Source organism: Gopherus evgoodei, chromosome 15, assembly GCF_007399415.2.
Source record: "Gopherus evgoodei ecotype Sinaloan lineage chromosome 15, rGopEvg1_v1.p, whole genome shotgun sequence".
NCBI lineage: Eukaryota > Metazoa > Chordata > Testudines > Testudinidae > Gopherus > Gopherus evgoodei.
The window spans coordinates 27,405,306-27,425,646 of NC_044336.1; the positions used below are offsets into that span (position 1 = coordinate 27,405,306).

At 43.0% G+C, this 20,341-nt stretch overlaps 1 protein-coding gene across 2 annotated transcripts in view; it reads right to left on the bottom strand.

Annotated features, from left to right (window-relative positions):
* The window catches only part of RPTOR (regulatory associated protein of MTOR complex 1), a 288,180-nt gene that overhangs the window by 80,706 nt on the left and 187,133 nt on the right, over positions 1-20,341 (bottom strand). For both annotated transcript variants that reach the window (XM_030533961.1, XM_030533960.1), the window contains exons 12-17: positions 16,725-16,808; positions 14,353-14,463; positions 7,011-7,085; positions 5,767-5,832; positions 4,951-5,142; positions 3,430-3,570 (exon numbers count right to left, since the gene is read on the bottom strand). In XM_030533961.1, coding sequence (XP_030389821.1) covers positions 3,430-3,570; positions 4,951-5,142; positions 5,767-5,832; positions 7,011-7,085; positions 14,353-14,463; positions 16,725-16,808 — 669 coding nt within the window. The remainder of the gene's footprint in view (positions 1-3,429; positions 3,571-4,950; positions 5,143-5,766; positions 5,833-7,010; positions 7,086-14,352; positions 14,464-16,724; positions 16,809-20,341) is intronic.

Sequence of the window (20,341 nt, forward strand, 5' to 3'; positions counted from 1 at the left end):
AGTGAAATAAGGAACTGTGTGAAGGAGCAGGACTCTTCTCTTCGTGGCAAAGGCCAAACCACTGTTTGTTCACGCGTGACTTGCTGAAAGGAGCTGGATTCCTGCTGCCTGCACTGCACTCACTCTAAACTCAGCTAAAGAGACACCAACAGGCTGCCAAGGCCATGGTTGAGCTGTCACCATGAAGGACATTGGAACTTGAGTCCTAAACTTGGCAACATGGTCAGCCCAGGCGAGAAAACAAGGCTTATATTAATCTACTAGGACCAATGCTGGCTAATGTAGGGGTGACGCTGTGGGCCTGATAAGAGATCCCGCTTAATTCTCTGGCTCAATGGCTCCAACATGGGAGCCCTAGAGAGGAGGAGCGGAAGTCGTCACCAAAACTTAGACCCTCTCTTAGGTATGTGGTGCTAGGCCCCTTAGAAATACCAGACAGACAGACCAACTGACTGGCTGGAGAGTTGTGGTCTCTTGCTAACACCAGTTTGCAGCCTCTATCTCCAAAAGAGAGATCTATGTATTCCAAACTGTGCACACTGGAAAACAGTTACACCAATGAATAAACTGAAGCATAAGATGTTGGTGGAATAAGGCCACAGAATTAACCTCTCATTGCTGGCTCAACACAGCCCCTGTTATGCAACTAATATTCCAGCTAAATAAACAGGAAGTTTGGCTATGTCTGGAATGATTGAGCAGCGGCTGGCAAGTGAATCCTGCCAGGAACAATTTGGTAGTGTCCGGCAGGTGGGTTCTGCCTGGAACAATCCAGACGCCCAGCAAGCAGTTAACCTGCCTTTGTTGTATAACGGAGGGTCAGAACACATGAACTTCAAGAGACTATGGCATTACTGCTCAGTCAGACCATATTATCCTTCTTTGTGGTTTTTGAAAGGAACAAGGTCTCTTTACTGAATGGAGCTGTCATGTTCTCTCCACTGCACTCCCAGCCCCTCCCTTCTTCCTCCCATAGGGCTGCCAAACACTTTATGCTTCCAGTAACAAATTAATATTTAATATTTAATTTAAAACCCAAAGTCCTGTAATGTAAAACTTTGCTATCAAAACAGTAACAAACAGCAGAGCATTACCCGTACACAACACAGCTCTTGTTTCTAGAGGAAGTCACAAAATCAGATAGAAATCTCAAGAGTCAGGATTCTGGATAAGACACCAAAGTGCACAGGCTTCTTTCCCTGCCCCCACTCCTGCATTGATTTCAAACTCAAAGAACCAGCATACAAATGAGATCACTAACCTCTGACAGATTTATTCCTGGTTCAGGCATTGGCTTCAGGGAAGGGGTAGGTGAACTGGTCTCATGGTGCATTGCTAAACAGCAAATATACTGTGGTCTGAACTAGTCTGTTTTAATATATGGTCTTTTTTATTATTTGGTTATTATGTTACACTATGTTTTATGTACCATGTACATTTCTGTTTCCAGGGGATTCCTCATGCTGTACAGCAAATGAAATGCCATGCCTATTAAAATCCATTCTTGAGACTCCACAGAGCCGCAGCCATGGAAATGGAATTTCCTGACGTTCAGGGCAGATGGCAAATGGCATTAGTGCTTCATTGTGACAACCCTTGAATGCGGAACACTGAAGTGCTCCCAGAGGTGTGTGCCTACGATCTAGTGAGCTGCCAATGGCCAGCACCCCTGTGGCTACTCAGTATTCCAAATCAAGCTCTCCATGCCCGTTTTAATGTATTGTCTGCAGACTATGGAAAGCAGCACAATCTTACAGTTGCACCTCACAGTTACAAACACCTTGGCAACGGAAGCTGTTCATAACTCTGAACAAAATGTTAGGGTTGTTCTTTCAAAAGTTTACAACTGAACATTGACTTAATACAGCTTTGAAACTTTACTATGCAGAAGAAAAATGCTGCTTTCCCTTTATATTGTTAGTAGTTTACCTTTAACATAGCACTGAATTGTATTTGTTTTTTGTTTTATGTTTTTGTCTTGGCTGCTGCCTGACTGCGTACTTCTGATTCCAAATGAAGCGTGTGGTTGACTGGTCAGTTTGTAACTCTGGTGTCTGTAACTCAGACTCAACTATATTCTGCATGCCAGCAGCATAAAACAGAGAGGAGACTGACATTTACATAAACCTCACAGGAAATGAAACCAGAAAATCATCGACACAAAAGGCCTGGGCATTCCGAAACCCATGACGCACAGAGAGTCTGTACTACCAGCAGAAGCACATGAATAACACAACCATTTGCAGGAAGCCATTGGGCAGCCAAGCTCCTCATTAGGTTCTGGGCAATAACCCTATCATAGCTTGTTTCTTAACACTGCAGGCAGGGACAGGAGAGAGAAATACAAATAGTCAGCAGAAGACTGAACTCTCCATTATTTAAAGGAATTTTTAATTAAGAGATTTGGAGAAATCGATGCCGCTCCATTGGGACGGTGGTATCCATTTGTAGATGAAGCAGCCTTTGCTGCCAGAGTCTCAGGTATGCTAAAGGAAACTCTTTTCAGAAGTTTCTCTGAGGGCAAGAGATTAAAACAAGGGAAAACCAATCAGAAGAGGTCATCTGGGAGCAAGAGAGCAAGTACACTGTGTCATCAATTTCACGATGCAAAGATTCCATTACAAATGAGAGAGGAGAGTCCAACTGACCCAGGCAATTTTGTTTTTGAGGGCATGTGTGCAAGGGGGATTTGAGTATGAGCTATAAAATCAAGGGACAACTCCAAAGCAGATGAGAAAGCACACCAGCCTGCTGAAATGACTCCTGATAGAAACTCCTGCTCCACTAACAAAGACTAGTCACAACACTGCCCCACAGGGTTTCCTAAAGATGGTGGCAGATGCATAGTTTTCACCCGCTCACATTCTAACCCTCCAAGTCCCACTCTCCCATTAAAAGTTACTCTGTGATAAGCTTACAGAAAAAATGACAGATGGTTTTAAACAGCAAACGTATTTTACTGTTGGTGGGTCAACTTGACCATTTGTTGGTCTTCCCCTACCTGATCCTAAAACCCACAGGGAACCCTGTGCCTCCTCACTTACAAGGCCAACTACAGAAAAAGGACTCTGCAAAGCTATCATATTTCTACAGCTTTGAGCGCGCAATCATAGGAGTCAACAGGCTAAACCGGGGTGGGCAAACTTTTTGGCCTGGCCAGGAGCTGTCACTTACTCTGCTCTTTTCACTGAGGAGAACCATGTTTGTGTGTTGTCCCTGGGCAGGAAGTAGGTATCTATACCAGCTGCCAAAGGACAGAGATCTTGAATAAATGCTTCCAGATGAATGAAATCCATGAATGCCTAGGAAGAAATCCACTGTACAAAGAGTCTGCTTCCCCAGCAACATACACAATTAACCCTTCTTAGCATTATTGTGAAGGACACAAACATTAATCCTCCTCACTTCCTTTTGTCCCTCCTGCTGTACCTTTCTAACCACGGGGCTCCCGTCGTTGATGAGCTGTGCCAGCATCATGGCCACGTTGTGATCAATGGTGGTAGAGTGATCAGTCCGTTCAGCTGAGTTGCCCACAAATGTGCCCAGTGCAAAGACTGCAGCACAGCGAACCTGTGAGAGACAAAATAAAAGATCATCATTGCTTTCCTACCTGGTCCTGGCCTTGAACTTCCCGTCGTAATCTCTTATTCTGCCAACTCGGATCTCTCCAAAGCCAGGCTACTCCATTTATCCAACACAGTAGCCTGGCTCTGGAGAGATCCGAGTTGGCAGAATAAGAGATTAGGCCAGGAGGTTCAAGGCCAGGAAAGAAGCCCAAAGACCAGAAAGACAAACAGATATAGGGGCACTGCCAAGTTTAATCCTGGTGCAATTCCAAATAGTCCTGTGTGCAGAAGTGTGTATTATTCCCTGGAATGTCAGGTGGCTTTTCCCTTTGGTGATTTTTCAATTGGCACTGTCAAGAACCTTCTGCTTAATAGCATAAAGATGAATAAGGAATTGTCATTGAGGGCCCTAGGTCTCCTTTACATTAGAGATCTCTAAAGCCTTCAACTATCTGATATGGGACCATGGAAAGGGAGGAGATGACTTAAAAACGGAAGAAGGGTCAGCCACACCCCACACAGGCCCAAGGTTTGGGATCAAGTGTGGTCCTTTACTCTCTGCCTTGGCAGAGATTGGGAATGCTGTGGGGGCAGCATAATCAGCCTCCGGAACATTTGCCTTATAACTCAGCAAGGATCTGATCTGGCTGATTGACAAAAGAAGTTGATGGCCTTGAGGACACTTCACCTGATCCTTTGCATAACAATTATCTGCAGGTGGAGAAAAACCTGGGAAAAAGGAAAGGAGGCTGTGGGTGCCCAGACTGGGAAGTGTTAAATCACTAAAAGAAGAAAATCTAATTAATAATTGCACATTGATAATGCCCTGTATCTCCAAGCTTCCTTCTCCCAGTTGGAATATAATTTCACTGGGGTCTCATAAGCTCTGTCAATCACCATGTTGGTTGGCACAAGATTCTCTTCTTTCTTGGACAGTATTTTCATAAAGGTGAAACATGCATTCCATTAAAATTGCATTTTTTCATCCATCAGGCTGAGAACAGTTCTCAGATTTAGACAAAATGGATCAGAGAACTTGTCGAAATACAGTGAGATGTGGTAACACAGTTTTGAAGAGTTTCTGACACAAGAGTGAGCAAACAAATGGTGGAGCTTGTATAAACCCTGGATTTAAAGTCATCACACTGAAAACCCTCTTTCATGGACTATAAAATCTTTTGCATTTATTCTGCTTTTCCTGATCCAGATCTTGCATGGCTTAAGCACCTTTCCTGCAGAAATAATGGAAAGCGTTTTTTTTTTTAACCAGATACCTATCAATTCATGAGATTTCTTGAAGATATGGATTTTTAAATTGTTTTGTAGCCCTCACTCAAAACGGCTCCAGCCCATCTGGTATATACGTCTACACTTAAAACATTACCTCTGGGATGGGGTCTGAGAGGAGACTGTAGAGCTTCTCATGGGCACTGTCTCTCACGCCACACCATCTCGCTGAGTCAAAATTCTGCCAGATACGTCCTAAACAAATCGCCACCCACTGGCGCAGTAGAGGATGTGGATCATTTAACTGCTCCAGGCAGATGGCAATCAAGTTTCCTTGAAGGCAGGCTTCCTAAAACATAGTTCAGTGCAATTCAAAGACAGGCACTTTCCTCTCTCACCATTAAACAAAATGATTTTGAGAGGGGACAGACGCAACGTAGAGAACAGAATTATTCCATGGTTAGATACTAGTTTTGTTGCAAAATTTTATTGGATATGCTTTGCACAAGTGCGCTATGAAGAGTCTGGGGAGGTCACCTGTGTGCTCTTACAGCCAGCCAAGCAACTGTTAATGTCACAAATGCTTCCCGAATGCAATAAACTTGCTTTTTTCCTCAATGGCAATACTCCTTGCACCTGTCAGAGCCCCATGATTTATGGCTTTAAACCCCTTCCCAAGACACACATCACGGCCACCAGGCTTGCAGCTGATGAGAACCATGTAGGATTCCTTTAATAATATGTCTGTGTACTGCTTACAGAGGATGCTGTTCAGCGACGTGTGCCCTTAACCTGTATTTCCAGGGGCTGTGCACATACTCCCTCTGTAGCCTCGTCCCACATCCTCCCCCTGCAACTTCCTAGTTCTGTAGTAAGCTCTGATGCATGTCAGTTGGTGACACATCAAAGCAAAGTCACAGTACAGAGACAGGCTTAGGAGAAGCATTGTAAAGATCAAGATGTTGGGACTCACCTGCCCTGTATTGTAGCTGTTGACAATCACAGCCAAAATGAAAGCAGTCATAGTCCTGTGTTCAGCCTTAAAAACAAAACAACGCACAACTAATTTTTATCTTTAAACAGGACAGAGAACAACTGTATACTGCACTGTTTGAAAGGAGAGAGACCATGCTGGCCTTCTTGACTTGTTTGATGTGAATCTCCTGAAACCGTGATAATTCAAGAATCTAAAACTTACAGTTGGGTTCTGGAGTTGCTTAATGACAAGCAGGGGCGACTCTAGAAATTGTGCCGCCCCAAGCACAGCAGGCAGAGGTCCGCCGAAGCTGTGGGACCAGCGGACCCTCTGCAGGCAGGTCGCCAGTGGCAGCCTGCCTGCCACCCTCGCAGCGCTGGCAGAGTGCCCCCTGCGGCTTGCCGCCCCAAGCACGTGCTTGGCGTCCTGGGGCCTGGAGCCACCACTGATGACAAGTGTCTGGAACAGGCCATGAAACTTGTCCCCCTCCTTTCTCTGAGAACAGGAAGCATGGCTGGCCTGCTTGGCTGTGGCTCTATTGAGAGGCTGTGATTTTAATCACAATTCTAACAGAAAACAGCCTGACATGTAGAAAGGAGGGTGGCCAGAGACCCAAGGGTTTCTAGAATATTTTCACAGCTTAAAAAAAAAAAAAAAAGAGATAGATAGAAATTTCCTGCTATCCCACGTCTAGCTGCAGCTCTGAAATGCCTGACTTAGTTATGTCATCAGGCTGGCAACACGGCCACTTCATGTTTCATTTTTAAGTGAAATAAACAGACCATTTAAAAGAAATAATTTGCAGCAATCCTATTATATTTTACATGGGGTTGAGTGACTGGGAACTATTCTGTATTCCATTGCATTTTTCATTTACGTTCAGGATTTAAAAAGCATTAGTGCAGAAAAGGCTAGTGCCCTATTTAGTTCATGTTTGTGACAGATGTGTGCTTTTCTCACTAGAGAAACTGGGGGTGGGGGGTAGGGGGGCGAATGGGGAAATAGCCCTTAATGTATACTGCTAGAGGGCTATCCTGTTGTAGGATGATACTAAACAGAATACCAGTAAAGGTAGTTACAGAAGGTACCATGAAATTAGATAGCACTTCAGTCCATTTATCAAAACACCCACAGTTCCCATTTCATCCCCACCAATAGCACCAACCACATCATAGCAGCATAAAAGCAAAGAGGACCTTAGCAAGTTTTAAATAAGTCTGAAAAAGACTCTTTGTCCTTACTGGCATGTAGGGATCTGCCAAGACCGAAAGGAAATATTTGTGACCGTTGTCCTTCACAAGGTCAGCTTGGCATGACTGAAAAACGAGACAGGGAGAAGGAAAAACAATGAGTACAAAATCTTGGAGATAACTTCTTGTTGCCTCCAATGGTTTATGAATATTTCATGTCTTAATCATTTTTCTCAATCCCAATTTCATTTGAGAAACAAAAGTAAAAGCAAATTTCCCTGTCAGGACTGCAGTCAAAGACTCTTGGGTATGAAGAGGTGACCAGGGCCTTGTGTTATTTAAAGCAAATAGTTTCACCGCATGTTGGCATCTGAAAGGAATACAAATTGCAAAGTTGCCCTCTGGTTCTTCAGAGCACCCTAGAGAGAGAGACGCAGCATTCGACCCCCCTCTGTTCCATGGCATATCTTCACCATGGTAATTACAAGCCACTAATGGGAAAACAAGAGGAATCTGATGAATCAGATTTCTGATATTTACAAAACCAAAATAAAATTACATATTTCAAAAGTCTCTTATCTAATTCTCCACCTGGTTTGCTGATGGCTGCTGTTCCAGCCTAAGAAGAACAAGAGCTGAATTTCTCTCTGCAGATCAGATGTTTTGGTAACTTCTACACATAACTCCCTACACATAAAGCTAAATATTCATCTGTACGGCCAGTCTAAGTCCTGGACAAATGCCTAGAGGTCCCCAGACATTGATCATCTCATCATCTCAAAGCACATCATCTTCACAAACTACCTACCCAGATTGGGAGGAAGGGTTGTGTGTTAGTTTTCTGTTTGTTTTTAGTGTTCCTGACTGGCAAACATATCATATGCAGATGTTCTGCAAGTTCTCTCTACATGTCTCTCCTCAAGCACACCAAATCTTAACCAGTAATCTCTGATTTTCTAATCTTGTATTTCTAATGGGCAAAGACTGTTAATAATGACATCTTGTTTGGTGGCTTGGAATCGTGAATAAATGCCCACAAGGAACTATATTGTTCAGGTGAAGGTACTGCTCCTGAAAGGTGCAAGGACTGACAGTCCTGGAGACTAAAGTTCCCACTCAGCACACTGCATGTTTCCCCTACGGAGACCTGTATCAATAAGGTGCCACAGGACTCCTTGCCGCTGTATCAATGAGTTTCCACTCTGATTGACAGCTGATCTCTGAGGGGGGGGCGACTGTCCATTCTTCTTGGCCTATTCCATCCTTGACCTGGGGCTGGAACACAGTTTGGTAACATGATTTACTCTTATCTACATAGGCAAGACCACACTATGTCACAGTCTGGATAGGACACTATCATGTTGTAACGTGCTCTCTGGACATGCGACAAAAAATGCTTGGCAGATGAACCCCACCATCTTTCTCCCCAGCACAATATGCAGAAATCAGGTCTTCTAGGAACAGTATTACAGGAGAAGCAGGCAGCCTGGATTCAAATACTGCTAATCATCACCAGGATCCTCTCCTCAGGGCTCCCTTTTTGCTAGCACGAAATCTCAGGCTCCAGGTCTGACATATTAAGGTCAAAGTACAAGAATACATAGCACTAAAGTGACAATTTTGGGTGGAAATCTAACTTTGCTTTTAACTCTCCCTGTGGCAGCGATTCTGCTGTATGTTTCACGCCAGAGACAGCATCATGTATTTTTAAACAGGAATGGAGGACTAGGGAGGAAAACTAATTGTTGAAAGGAGGGGGCTGGAAAGACAAAGATGCAAGAGAATATTTCATTACTGAAGCAACAAAAGACGCACTTTGCAGCAGACTAAAGAAGAGAGGGAATGAACAATGTCAATTTGCAGCTACCCTAGGTAACACTGTGCAAAAGGAGAGCTGGTTTCCTTCTTCCCAACATTTTTCACTTTCTTCCTATCTTTGCCCCTTAGAAAGACAAAGGCGTCTCAAACCAGTGTGCAGGCAGACAGGCAGATGCCAGCTAAGAAAAGATTGCCGAGCTTTCACTGCACCCCAGCATGCTGCCTGCACCAGCCAATCATCTGAGGCCAGAGGGAGGGAAGCAAATCAAGTAACTCCAGAATAGCTTTAAACATACACTTTGCTAATATGTTCTCTATGCTGTGCCTGAGAACAATATTAATATTCAGTGTCAACATCATCTCCCTACTTCGCATCCTGTACTTGTGAATAATAAAGGCACAAGAACAAAACGTGCTGCAGGGTAGGTGGGAAAGGTTAGCACTTGCATACAATAATAAGATTTCCAATGGTGGGGGAAGAACTAGAGCACAAAAAATGTGTAGCCATGTGAAATTATCCCTGGGGAATACCTATCTGGAGCATTTGTACTGACCACAAAATGCCACTGCTCCTCGCAAATCCTGCTAGCAAAGAACATTTAGCTGGCTAGCAGGATTTGTGAGACCATTTAAAGGGTCTAAGCGCAACCCTTCGAAAATCTCACACTGTTACTCTCCACAGTCTTTAAACTCTTAGAAACTTAAAGTTCTTTTTCTAATGTTGTCTTTTCCCATTTTATGGGCACTGAATTCTTGCTGCATTGTTTTAAGTAGAGATTAAATTAACACAACCATACCTAGTACATCCCTGTTTTCTATAGTGTTACTGGTTGTAACGTCGACGATCCCAACAGAGTTACACTTCGCTGGGTAACTTGGCTGCCCTTGACAGTCTGGAGGTTCCATCAGAAGAGCAGGTTTTTTTTTGGTTAATTTTCTCACTGACTGTAGTGTGGATTTTTTAAGTGAGATATTTAAGATTTGGAGGACGCTGCCCAACAAATTATACCAGTTTAACACAGGGTAAACTCTTGGCCTGACCTCCTTTCCAAGGGCTCTTTAACACCAGTTTCCTTGCTATTCATATACTGCAGCATGCCATACAGTTACGTATGCTGTATAGCACAGGAAGTAGATTGGCTGGAAACACTCCAACAAAACTCAGCCGTGGATAGCTAGAGTCATCTCTGAATACCTCAGTGCAAATGTCTGCATATATGCAGGATTAAAGGAAATATATTCAGACACTAAAAAGTTTTTAAGAACACTCACAGTACAGATATATTTTTGCTTAGAAGACAACACTTCTATTACATCTGATTGCTTTTTCCTGCAACTTGCATGACAAAGGTACAACTCCTAAACCGGGTAGTTACTAATTCAGGGCATCTTCTAATCAATCTAAGGGGAAGGATAGCTCAGTGGTTTGAGCATTGGCCTGCTAAACCCAGGGCTGTGAGTTCAATCCTTGAGGAGGCCACTTAGGGAACTGAAGTAAAAATCTGTCTGGGGATTGGTCCTGCTTTGAGCAGGGGGTTGGACTAGATACCTCCTGAGGTCCCTTCCAACCCTATGATTCTATGAAATAGTATATTACAAATGCAAGACAGCAGCACACATTCACCTTTGCCTGTTTTCAGTCAGGCTACTTCTATTGTTTCACTGCTCATGCATGGAGGGAGAAAACCAAAACTAGAATAAAAAATTAGCAGCAAAGTCTGCTCTCCAGATCACAAGGCAAAAACCTCTGAGGGGAACTAGAGGCAGGAAAAGAGCCTCAGGTAACTATACCCCACTAGCAAAAACAAACATGATTAAGCAATTAGTTTAACTCTGGCTGCTCATGTCAATGTAATAATTTCCTGAAAGGGAAGAAGGATACATATACATGCAAAACTAGATGAAGGAAACAGTGTTGATCAAATTAGAACCAGGAGAAAGCAGGTTGGATAATAATAATAATAAAAAAAAAATCAGATTTCTAAAATTTTGAAGTAATTTTTTTTCTTTTTAAAATAAAGCTATTTAAAATAAAATTTCAAATTCTAAAAACTCATATTAAAGTATAAACTTACTATAATCTATTGAATCACTTAAATTAAACTAAAAAATAATATTAAAGCAGCACCTTTGCTTCTAAAATTTTCAAGTTAAGTCATACCACTGAACAGGTCACTGCTAAGAACCTGTAGCCAGAGTTTGTTGAAGGGCTAAACCAGCTTTTGACAGCAGCAGTCACCTCTGCAGGTGCAGAGGGACTATTGTCTTCATTTCAGTTTATTCAATTAGATTAGTTCAATAACTGGTTCAAAGTTGAGAAACTGACTGGGAGCTGAAAAAGCAGTAAAGCCTGTTTTCCTCTACCAATCTATGAATAAAAATTAGATATGAGAGGATGAGATTTACTAGCTCCAAAATTGTGAAGGACCTGGTGACCAGAATCAATCAGTTCAATACACCAACTACAGATAGTTCTAAATGGAAAACATGTTTTGATAAACTTTGTCTTGCTTACGTACCCAGCACACTTAAGGGAGTTATATTTAACTAATACAAATTTTAAAATGCTGTTTTTGTGCATTTTAACTGAATTCCAAATTCCAGGCAAATACAGCTTGACACAAATCATGAGCAAAATAATTAACCACCTAGTAAATAAGAAATGCATCATTTACCATTTTCTATCATAAAGAATGTAAAAATGTATAGTAAGCTTTATAATTGCTTAAATAAATATGTACAGATAGAGTATATGCACTTTGGCAAAAGAGGTGCCATATTTAGGCTACATTTTAGTTGAAAATCAACATGTTTTAAGAATTTCCAACTAATGAGAATCAACCTTTCTTTAAGAAAAATCACTAAAAAGTACAAATAAAAAACTAGATTAAAATGTATTATTTCAATCCAAGTTTACTGTTTTCTGATTTAAATCATTATTGAAATTGGTGATTTAAATCATTTTGAGAACTTTGATTTAAACCAATCCATCCCAGAGGAAGCTTCTCTGGGAAAGTGTTTGAAAATAGGAGCCATGGCTTTTGCCTGGCTGGTCGATGTAACACCCGCCCTTGTAAGAAAACAGTTCCAGTTAGAAATGTGGCCATTATGAGAATATTCTCATGGCTTGCCCACTCACGCATACACACTCCTGCTGTACTAACACTGTAGCAGTAGTGATTCAGTGCAGTCTAATTAATCCTTCAGTCAACACAATGGAAAACAGCCTTTCATGACTGCCTTCAGCATCTGAGAATACTTTCACTTACATTCTCAGGGCATACCCTGCAGTTGTCATTTCCATCATAAATCTTATAAAATAGCTATCCCTGAAAGCACTACATTCACATAGGAGAGTGCTCTTCACAGCCAAAATACTACACGACACACTGCTGTATCTATTGACTAAGAGCTACATTACCCCTACTCCTTTTGTCCCTTTCATTTCTGGATCCTGCAGATATTGGTCTTGCACTACATATTTTTCATTTTTATTTTTAGAGAGATGAGGGTGAAAATGGGGATGGGGGGAAGATAAATGTACTATAGAGTTACAGGGATTTTAATATTTATTGTGGGCATAATCGTTACACAGTCTTTTGATCATCTTAACAAGCCAAAGATGTCTCATCAAGCGCACATTTAGGCAAGTCTCTCCCCAGTCCAGGCTGGAAGGATGATTCTAGGCTTATTTTTAAAACAGTTCCAGAAATCAGGGAGTATTTCCTCTGATAAGCAGGACAATCCCTTTACTGGCATGTTTGTTTCCATTGTGGTGCATGCTAATTAAGTTGATTCTACGATATCCCTATTATGTATTGCACCTGTCTCGGGGGCTGAAGCTGCATGGAGGAGCATGCATCAAAACTAAGCTTTTCAATATGAGTTTTAAGATTAATAATTTTAATTTTCTTTGCCACTCAAAAGCCTCTTAAGATGTTAACTAAAATATATTTATAAAACTAAATAGGACAGCGCTCGATCAAGAGAGAAAGAATTCCAACAAATCCACTATGATTCCTTATGCTAGAAACAAGAGAAAAGATCATGAAAATATACAACCAATCAACACTAAAACAGGAAGACTCCAACTTTAAAAAGCAGTTGATGCAATTTTACGTCAACTAATAACTGAACCTGCAATTAACTGTAGGTGTCAAACCAGAAAACTACATGTATCACTGCACATTTGCAGCTGCAATTAACTAATTGTTCAAATATTTGTACCAAAAAACAAAGTCTTTATTAAGGCCATCTTCAAAAATCACGATCCCAGTTTTAAGCCTTGTCCTGAAGAATGCCAAAGAGGTACCAGTGCGAGTCGTGAGAGGGAGCCGTTCAGAATCACAGGCTGTGTAGAAGCAGCCCAGTGTCCTGTCTGTTCTGAACTCTTCAGCACTTCCAAGCCCACCAAGGTCAGCTGTCATTGCAGCTCAGAGAACAAGACCAGATTAGATTTAGAGCAACACTGGTAGCTAAACTCTCCAAATAACTAGTTTTGCTCTATTTCTAGGACAGCTTTAGAGATGCTGATGATCACCACGTGTTTAAGATGAGTTTGGAGACTGTTTTTGCCCGGAGGGAGGCAAAGCCTGACCAAATGTTCTCAACCAGTTTAGCAAACAGAGCATGAGCCCTCAATATGGACTAAGCCACTGTAACAGACATTTACCTACAGCACTTATAGGCTATGCTGTGCTTATAGCAGAATGTAGACTACAGGCACTACATGTGTAGCTATATGCCACAGTGACAGCAGGCTGCGTCCACACTTGTTACTCTGTATGTAGCTACATGCAACAGCTGCCGCTGCCTTTCCCCGCTGCCTCCCCCATGACAGCCTTTCCCCGCTGGCGGAGCCTTCCATTATGGCAGAGAAAGGGTGATGCAGCGGGGAGGCAGCAAGACACTGGATTGCTAAAAACAGCAGTGTAGACTGTAGGTGGTACTGCTTGGGCGTGTAGAGAACTGCGTAGAGTACATACCCTGCGGGTTCAGGTGTACGGAGCACTCTACTCACCTAAGGTATGGCTCAATGTCTACACTACTACTTGGACCTGTGCTAGCTGGGCCTGCAGTGTCTGTACTCTACAAGCTGTCATTAAGTGTGGACATACCCATAGAAAGTAGGTCACCCTTATACAGAAAAAAGCATGACTGAAAAATGGAATTTCTTCCAAGTAAAGTGAGATTTCAGCATGAATGAGGGATAATCTGAGAGAAGAGACATTTCACTTCACGTAGATGGGAATAACTTCCTTAATGAGCTGGTGATCACTTGCAAAAAGTCCAGTGACGGGGCAGGGAGCTAAATGAGCCATTTCAAATCAGGCTGGTCACTGCATCAATGGGGATTTCACATTCAGAAATTCTCAGCAGGTAATTCTAATGCACTAGTGACTTTGCAGGTGGGAACTCCTACCAAATGAATACACTGGTTTTAAATCCAGCCTCCTGCATTTCATTGTAGATTGTACTGTCTGCCTCTAACTTTAAAGCAATTGGCTAAGGAAGATAACAATGAAGTATGTTTCTGGAAACAAATAAAGAGCAGTAATGGTTCAAGATTACTCACACTGTCCACCGCAAGAATTTTGGCCCAGATGAAGACAAGAAGTGGTCTCAGTTCCCGAGCTGAACTCTGAAGCAGCTTCAGCACATAAGGGAAAATGCCAACAGAGAGAGCCTGGGGAGAAAGGTAGAACAGCAAATTAGCATAAGTTTCCAAGACCCATGGCAGGAGGACAGCTGGACAGGTGTCAGAATTGCACCCTTTACTACATATTTATGGCACATATGGGAAATCTGGTAGAAATTAGTATCATCCATTTATAGTAAAGAGGGTACCCCTGAGTAGTTATTTATCTCTGATTTTATTCCTGGATGTCCCCAGATATCTGGCCCACTGAGATGAAGAGTTAATTTAGCACCAGCTTTTATTCGTTACAGCATGTGATTCTTCACGCCTCATGACTGCCACTTTCCTCCCTCAGATGGGGCTATTTGCTCCCACAAGTAAACAGATTGCAAAAACTCATTAATTACAATCCTTCCATTGGAAATCATACATGCCTCCCACACTTACAGAGGCTTTTAACTAAGCTACTTGTATGTATTAGAGACTAACAGCATGCAGGAGGACACATAGCTAGTTAAATTGTTTAGCATTTCACCATTACTGAGTGGCTACTGTAGATAGTCTATACAAGTGCAGTGCAAAATAAACCTGACGGGAGGAATTCTGTCCCCCTACTCCAGCACCTATAGCTACACCAGTGGTGTAGTGATGTATAAGGGCTGTAAACAGCCCACAGGGGGCAAGGCAGAATTCCTCCCTTCACAGGCACTGCATTGGGCTGCCATAGGCCAAACATGGTATAAAACAGGGGTCGGCAACCTTTCCGAAGTGCTGTGCCGAGTCTTCATTTATTCACTCTGATTTAAGGTTTCGTGTGCCAGTAATACATTTTAACATTTTTAGAAGGTCTCTTTCTATAAGTCTATATTATGTAACTAAACTATTGTTGTATGGAAAATAAATAAGGTTTTTTAAATATTTAAGAAACTTTATTTAAAATTAATTAAAATGCAGAGCCCCCCGGACCGGTGGCCAGGACCCGGGCAGTGTGAGTGCCACTGAAAATCAGCTCGCATGCCACCTTTGGCGCACGTGCCATAGGTTGCTTACCCCTGGTATAAAACTAGTGAAGGAGGCCCCGGGGATGTACCACACACTGCTGTGGTGAGACTGGCTTACAACGCAGGCCATAGGAGCACAAGGGAGGCTACAGTAATTTCAAATTGCTCATGTTTTGCCCCCACAGGAGCTTGCAATCCAGAGAGTTTAAAGCCACCTTTGACCTCCTAGGGCTATGCCTCGTGTGCTATGCTTCCGGAAGGTGCAGAACAGAATCTGACCTCAGTGGTGCGGGAACAAGTCTGGGAGGAGGATGACAGAGAAATCTGCGAAGGTCCCATCACAGGATTTGTTCATTCCCTGCTGTCAAAGTCTCATGAGCACCCTCTGTTAACAGAAGGCACCTGAAATCATTTACATCTGTATTTCAAGTGACACTCCTGTTCCATTCATATTTATTACCCACATGGTGCTAGGCATGCAGAAGGCGGCTGTCTGTGCCCTGGACAGCTCACATGATCCAAAAAGACCAAATGGATGAAGGACAAGGCGAAAGAGATACAGCATACAAGTCAAGTGACCAGGGGGATGATAGACAACTGGCTAGTTGAATGTTGAATTTAGTTTATACGAGAGTTTATAAACTCTAGCCATTTTTAACTCTTACCTTGTTAATGAAAATATTTTATATATTAAAAACATCAACCAACTACCCCCAAGCTGCTCCTTGCCCAGTGACAGCTAGTTCAGACCAAGCGCAGCTGTCTGACCTTCTCCCTCAATCCAAGCTGCCGTCGTCTCAAGTGCGTCTGCCCCAGGCATGAGGGACAGGTGAAACAAATGTGCCTGATCCCATAACTGCCTGGGGGTGAACTTGTTTCTTAGCAAAATGAAATGCTCATGACTGTTACTTGGGTTCAGGGACTTCATTTCATCTGGATAATTAGTTCCATAGGTCTCATACGCCCATTAGATGCTCTCTGTATCTCCACATGTACTTCTATGCAGAAGCCATCACTATTCATAATCTCAGCTGGAAGAGAAGGAGCAAAACATGGACAACGTGGACTAAAGCTGACGTGGACTAAATATAAAGGACTCTCAGCAGCTTCCAAATCCTGCTTAAGCTCTGGCAACCTGACTGATGTTGACCTCAAGGCCATCTGACTGCTGTCAGATCCTGATCAGTGCTCCAAACTCAGAGCCTATTTTCCACACCCTGCATTCATAAATCATCCTTCAGACCATATTGTCGACACTGAAAAAAAAAATCACTCCCTTTCAAAGGGCCAGTGCAACATTGTACACACCAAGCTAACTGCCCAGGGACCCAGGTCCAGAAATCTTCCCAACAAGTCAAGAGCTCGCAGCCGGTGCACCTGGCTCAGCAGCACCTGCAGAGAGAGAGAAAAACAAAGATTAGTGCCAGGAACGGAAAGCCTTGTAACAGCCAGGCAAGTATAACAAGACCTCCCAGAGGCTCCCCGCTCAGACACATCAGCCTCATCTAAGGCTTAAGTTTCAAACAAGTGAATCATGTTGAAAGGCAAGAGAGCTGACTGACTGGAGTCCTGTCCCATCAGCGCTCTGTGAGTACCAGCCATCTTCTAAAGCAGCAATGCTACCCCCTGAAAAGTTTTATGCAGACATATGCAAATGTTTTTTCTTGGAATGCAGTTTGTTTTCCCAACTCTAGAAAAGTGGGGTTTCTGACACATGCCATCTGCTCACATCTCTCTCAGGCACAGAAGCAGCGATCCAGCACAGGCCTGCTAGAAGCAGCCATTCTGGCTGTGAAATGTTCTCTCCTGATTTACAGAGGGAAAAAAGGAGACAAAGCAGGAGCAGGATGGCATCCAGTGGAAGTGTTTGGGATGAGGAGTAAGCCCCATCTCCCATTACCCAAAACAACTCGGAAGCAGAAATAAGTTTTTGCTTTCCTTGGCAAATGGATGTAAGGGACTAAGGATTTAAGCAAGGGATCACATTCGTCTTCAATAAAAATCTCATTAAAACAGAATTTGATGCCGATAAGGAGTAGTTCTACTGGCTTACATTTACTGTGGTGTGAAATATGCACAGATTGAGACCTCCAGACGTGAATCTCTTTACCAGACGTAAGATTTTGGAATGCAATGTTTAATCCTCTGTTTACAACGAGTAATATCCTCCAGTATGGATCATGGCAAAAGCTCCCTGATCTGGCTCCACAATTTGCCCCCTCACTCCCCTGCGTTATTTGGTGGTCTTCCACTTTAAAAATTAAACAGCAGTAACTAATTCTGCCTGGGTCATGCTTCATTCTGCAGCCCACTAGAGTGACACTAAGGCTCACGCGCAGGACCAGAAGGAAAGGACGGCATTTATGTGAGGGTACAGAGAGCATACTGACCTTTCACCTCTCAATAATGCTCCAATCCCGATATAGCTCAAAAGAGGAAGGACTTTAGTCATGGCACCCTAGCTGGCTTCTGTCTACACCATAAAACCGCTATATAATTTGGCACAATTAGCAGTGTGCTCAGAAGAGGCCTGGCATTAGTAACAGGGAGTGCTATTTTAGACAGTAGCAGACATTAGAGGGGGTGGGGCAGGGCAGGTCTGAGAGTAAGAGAGGGTGGTGCAGGCTAGGTGTAAGGTGCATTGGCAGAGAAAGCTGAAAGCAGGTGGGCTGTGCATATTATTCCCTTTCATAAGAATTAAATAAATCCACACATTCTGTCAAAGACAGAAAAAAAAATAGATTTAATTTTAAAAGGGTTTCTAAATGAGCATGCAAATGGATCTTACTGCTGTTAACATCACAGAGGCGTGTATAAATTAAAATATCTCCAAGATTTAATTAAACTTGCAATTCATTATCTGAGAAAAGTATCTGGGTCTCTTTTATGCACATCCACTTTCCTGAAGCAAAGCGACACAATGACCTGAAGATAAAAGTGATATGGACACAGGAACCATGTGACAATAATGATATGATCTTAAAAGAAACCAGGAGGGAGATTTTTCATAGAATATCAGGGTTGGAAGGGACCCAGAGGTCATCTAGTCCCACCCCCTGCTCAAAGCAGGACCAAATCCCCAGACAGATTTTTTTACCCCAGTTCCCTAGGTTACGCCCTCAAGGATTGAACTCACAACCCTGGGTTTAGCAGGCCAATGCTCAAACCACTGAGCTATTGCTATAAGAACTGCAGTGTCATACCAACTGCATCGGAGTAATCTCTCCATTCCCTAAAAGGATACAGGGGCTGCAAGGGCATTTGGAGGTCTGGATTACAAATCAGTTTGGTTTGTTAGATCAGACAACTACACATAACTCTCAATAGCTGTCCAGCAACAGAGGGCCCTGCTCAAGGTTAGACGCAAGCAGCATTTTCAAATCTGGAGTACCAAGCTGATAAGGAGGGAAGCGGATCTGAAAAAGCCAAGGAAGCCTGAGCATGCAAGCTGCAGCACTGCCTAGGCATGGGAGGATAATTTATGGATAATGGGGTCCAGGCTTTAGCATTAAAGCGCCGAAGTAATGCAGGATTGAGGAAATCAGGTCAATGCAGCAGCAGCAGCCATTATAACAGGGCAACACTGCGTGAAACAAAAACTCCCTCTGCAGCTCCTATTTACTTCCATGGGGCAAGTGATAATCCTGTCCATCTGCACTCTCACAGCCTGGAAAAGAAGTGCCTCAGCAAGAAGTGCTCAGGCTTGTTTCAGACTCTCAGACTGAATGAGCTAACTTTTCTCTTTGTAAAGTTCTCCTCTTGCTTTTCTCTGAATCAGAAATCTGGCTTTGTCAGATCTTCCCCTGAGACAGCAGTGATTCTAAATGGACTGCAATTTTTAAAAGTCAATAAAAGACCATTTACAAAAGGACTGTTTTCCTGTCCTTGGCAGAACCAGGTTTTACATGTCTGGCACCATGCCTGTGGCACTCACATGGCCCCCTCTCCAGAGATACATTCGCAGCAATGTACCTCTTTAGGTCACAGGGGTGCTATTCAGTAGACATAAGATCTATGTGACACAGCATTCAAGAGCGGGTTGAAATGTGCACTCTTCCCCCTCCCAAGTATTCACTGACACATCACGACTCAAACAACAATCCCCATTTATAAAGCAGTGTGTGAACACATTTACCCTCCACACATAGCAATACTTTAACATTTACACTGGCCGCGGTGCTCTATCCTAGTCTCACCCTTTGAGATGATGGAAGCATACTCCTGAACCAGGTGAGATCTCATACTACCAGAAGAGCTTCCTAGTGCCAACTAATTCAGTGGAAGGCAGTGGACATAATGCCAGAGAAGAAACCTGCCAGCTTCCATTGCAGTGACAGATATAAACAGTACATCTCTTTTTCCAACTGATCTCAGCCTCTGGAAGCTCAGAAAAATTAAGATTTGGTCTCAGAAAGATTGATGGTACTGTCTGTTAGTGGCTGTTAGAGGGAAGGTGAGTCTTTTCCCATTATGGGCATGGAAAACAAATGTCCTTGGACATGTGGAAGACTAGGACCCTGTTCCTTTGAGTGGGAGGGGATCTATATTTTTGTACCTAAGGGAAAGGATTTGCATTTGGGGGTGTAGGTGGGCATTTTGCCTTCACTCCCCAGGAAACTTGGTTTAAGATGAGACTCTAGTGCTCCCCAGGGTTCACTCTGGAACTGTATTTTTCCCTTTCCGTAGATGAACTCAGACCAGCCCAAGCAGATAGGAAGGAGGAGTGCAGAGGAGCAGCAGTGGCCTTCTGAGCCTCATGCCTGTGCTGCTTCCCAATATACCCGGAGGTGTGATACTTTGAACACTTCTCTATAATTGTATCAGCCCCCTCTTTCCCTGCCAGGGGACAGATACAGGAACCATTCACTAGTCACTTAGACTGCAGCAGCGCCCGCTTTGCAAATGTAGAAAGAAGACAATGTCCC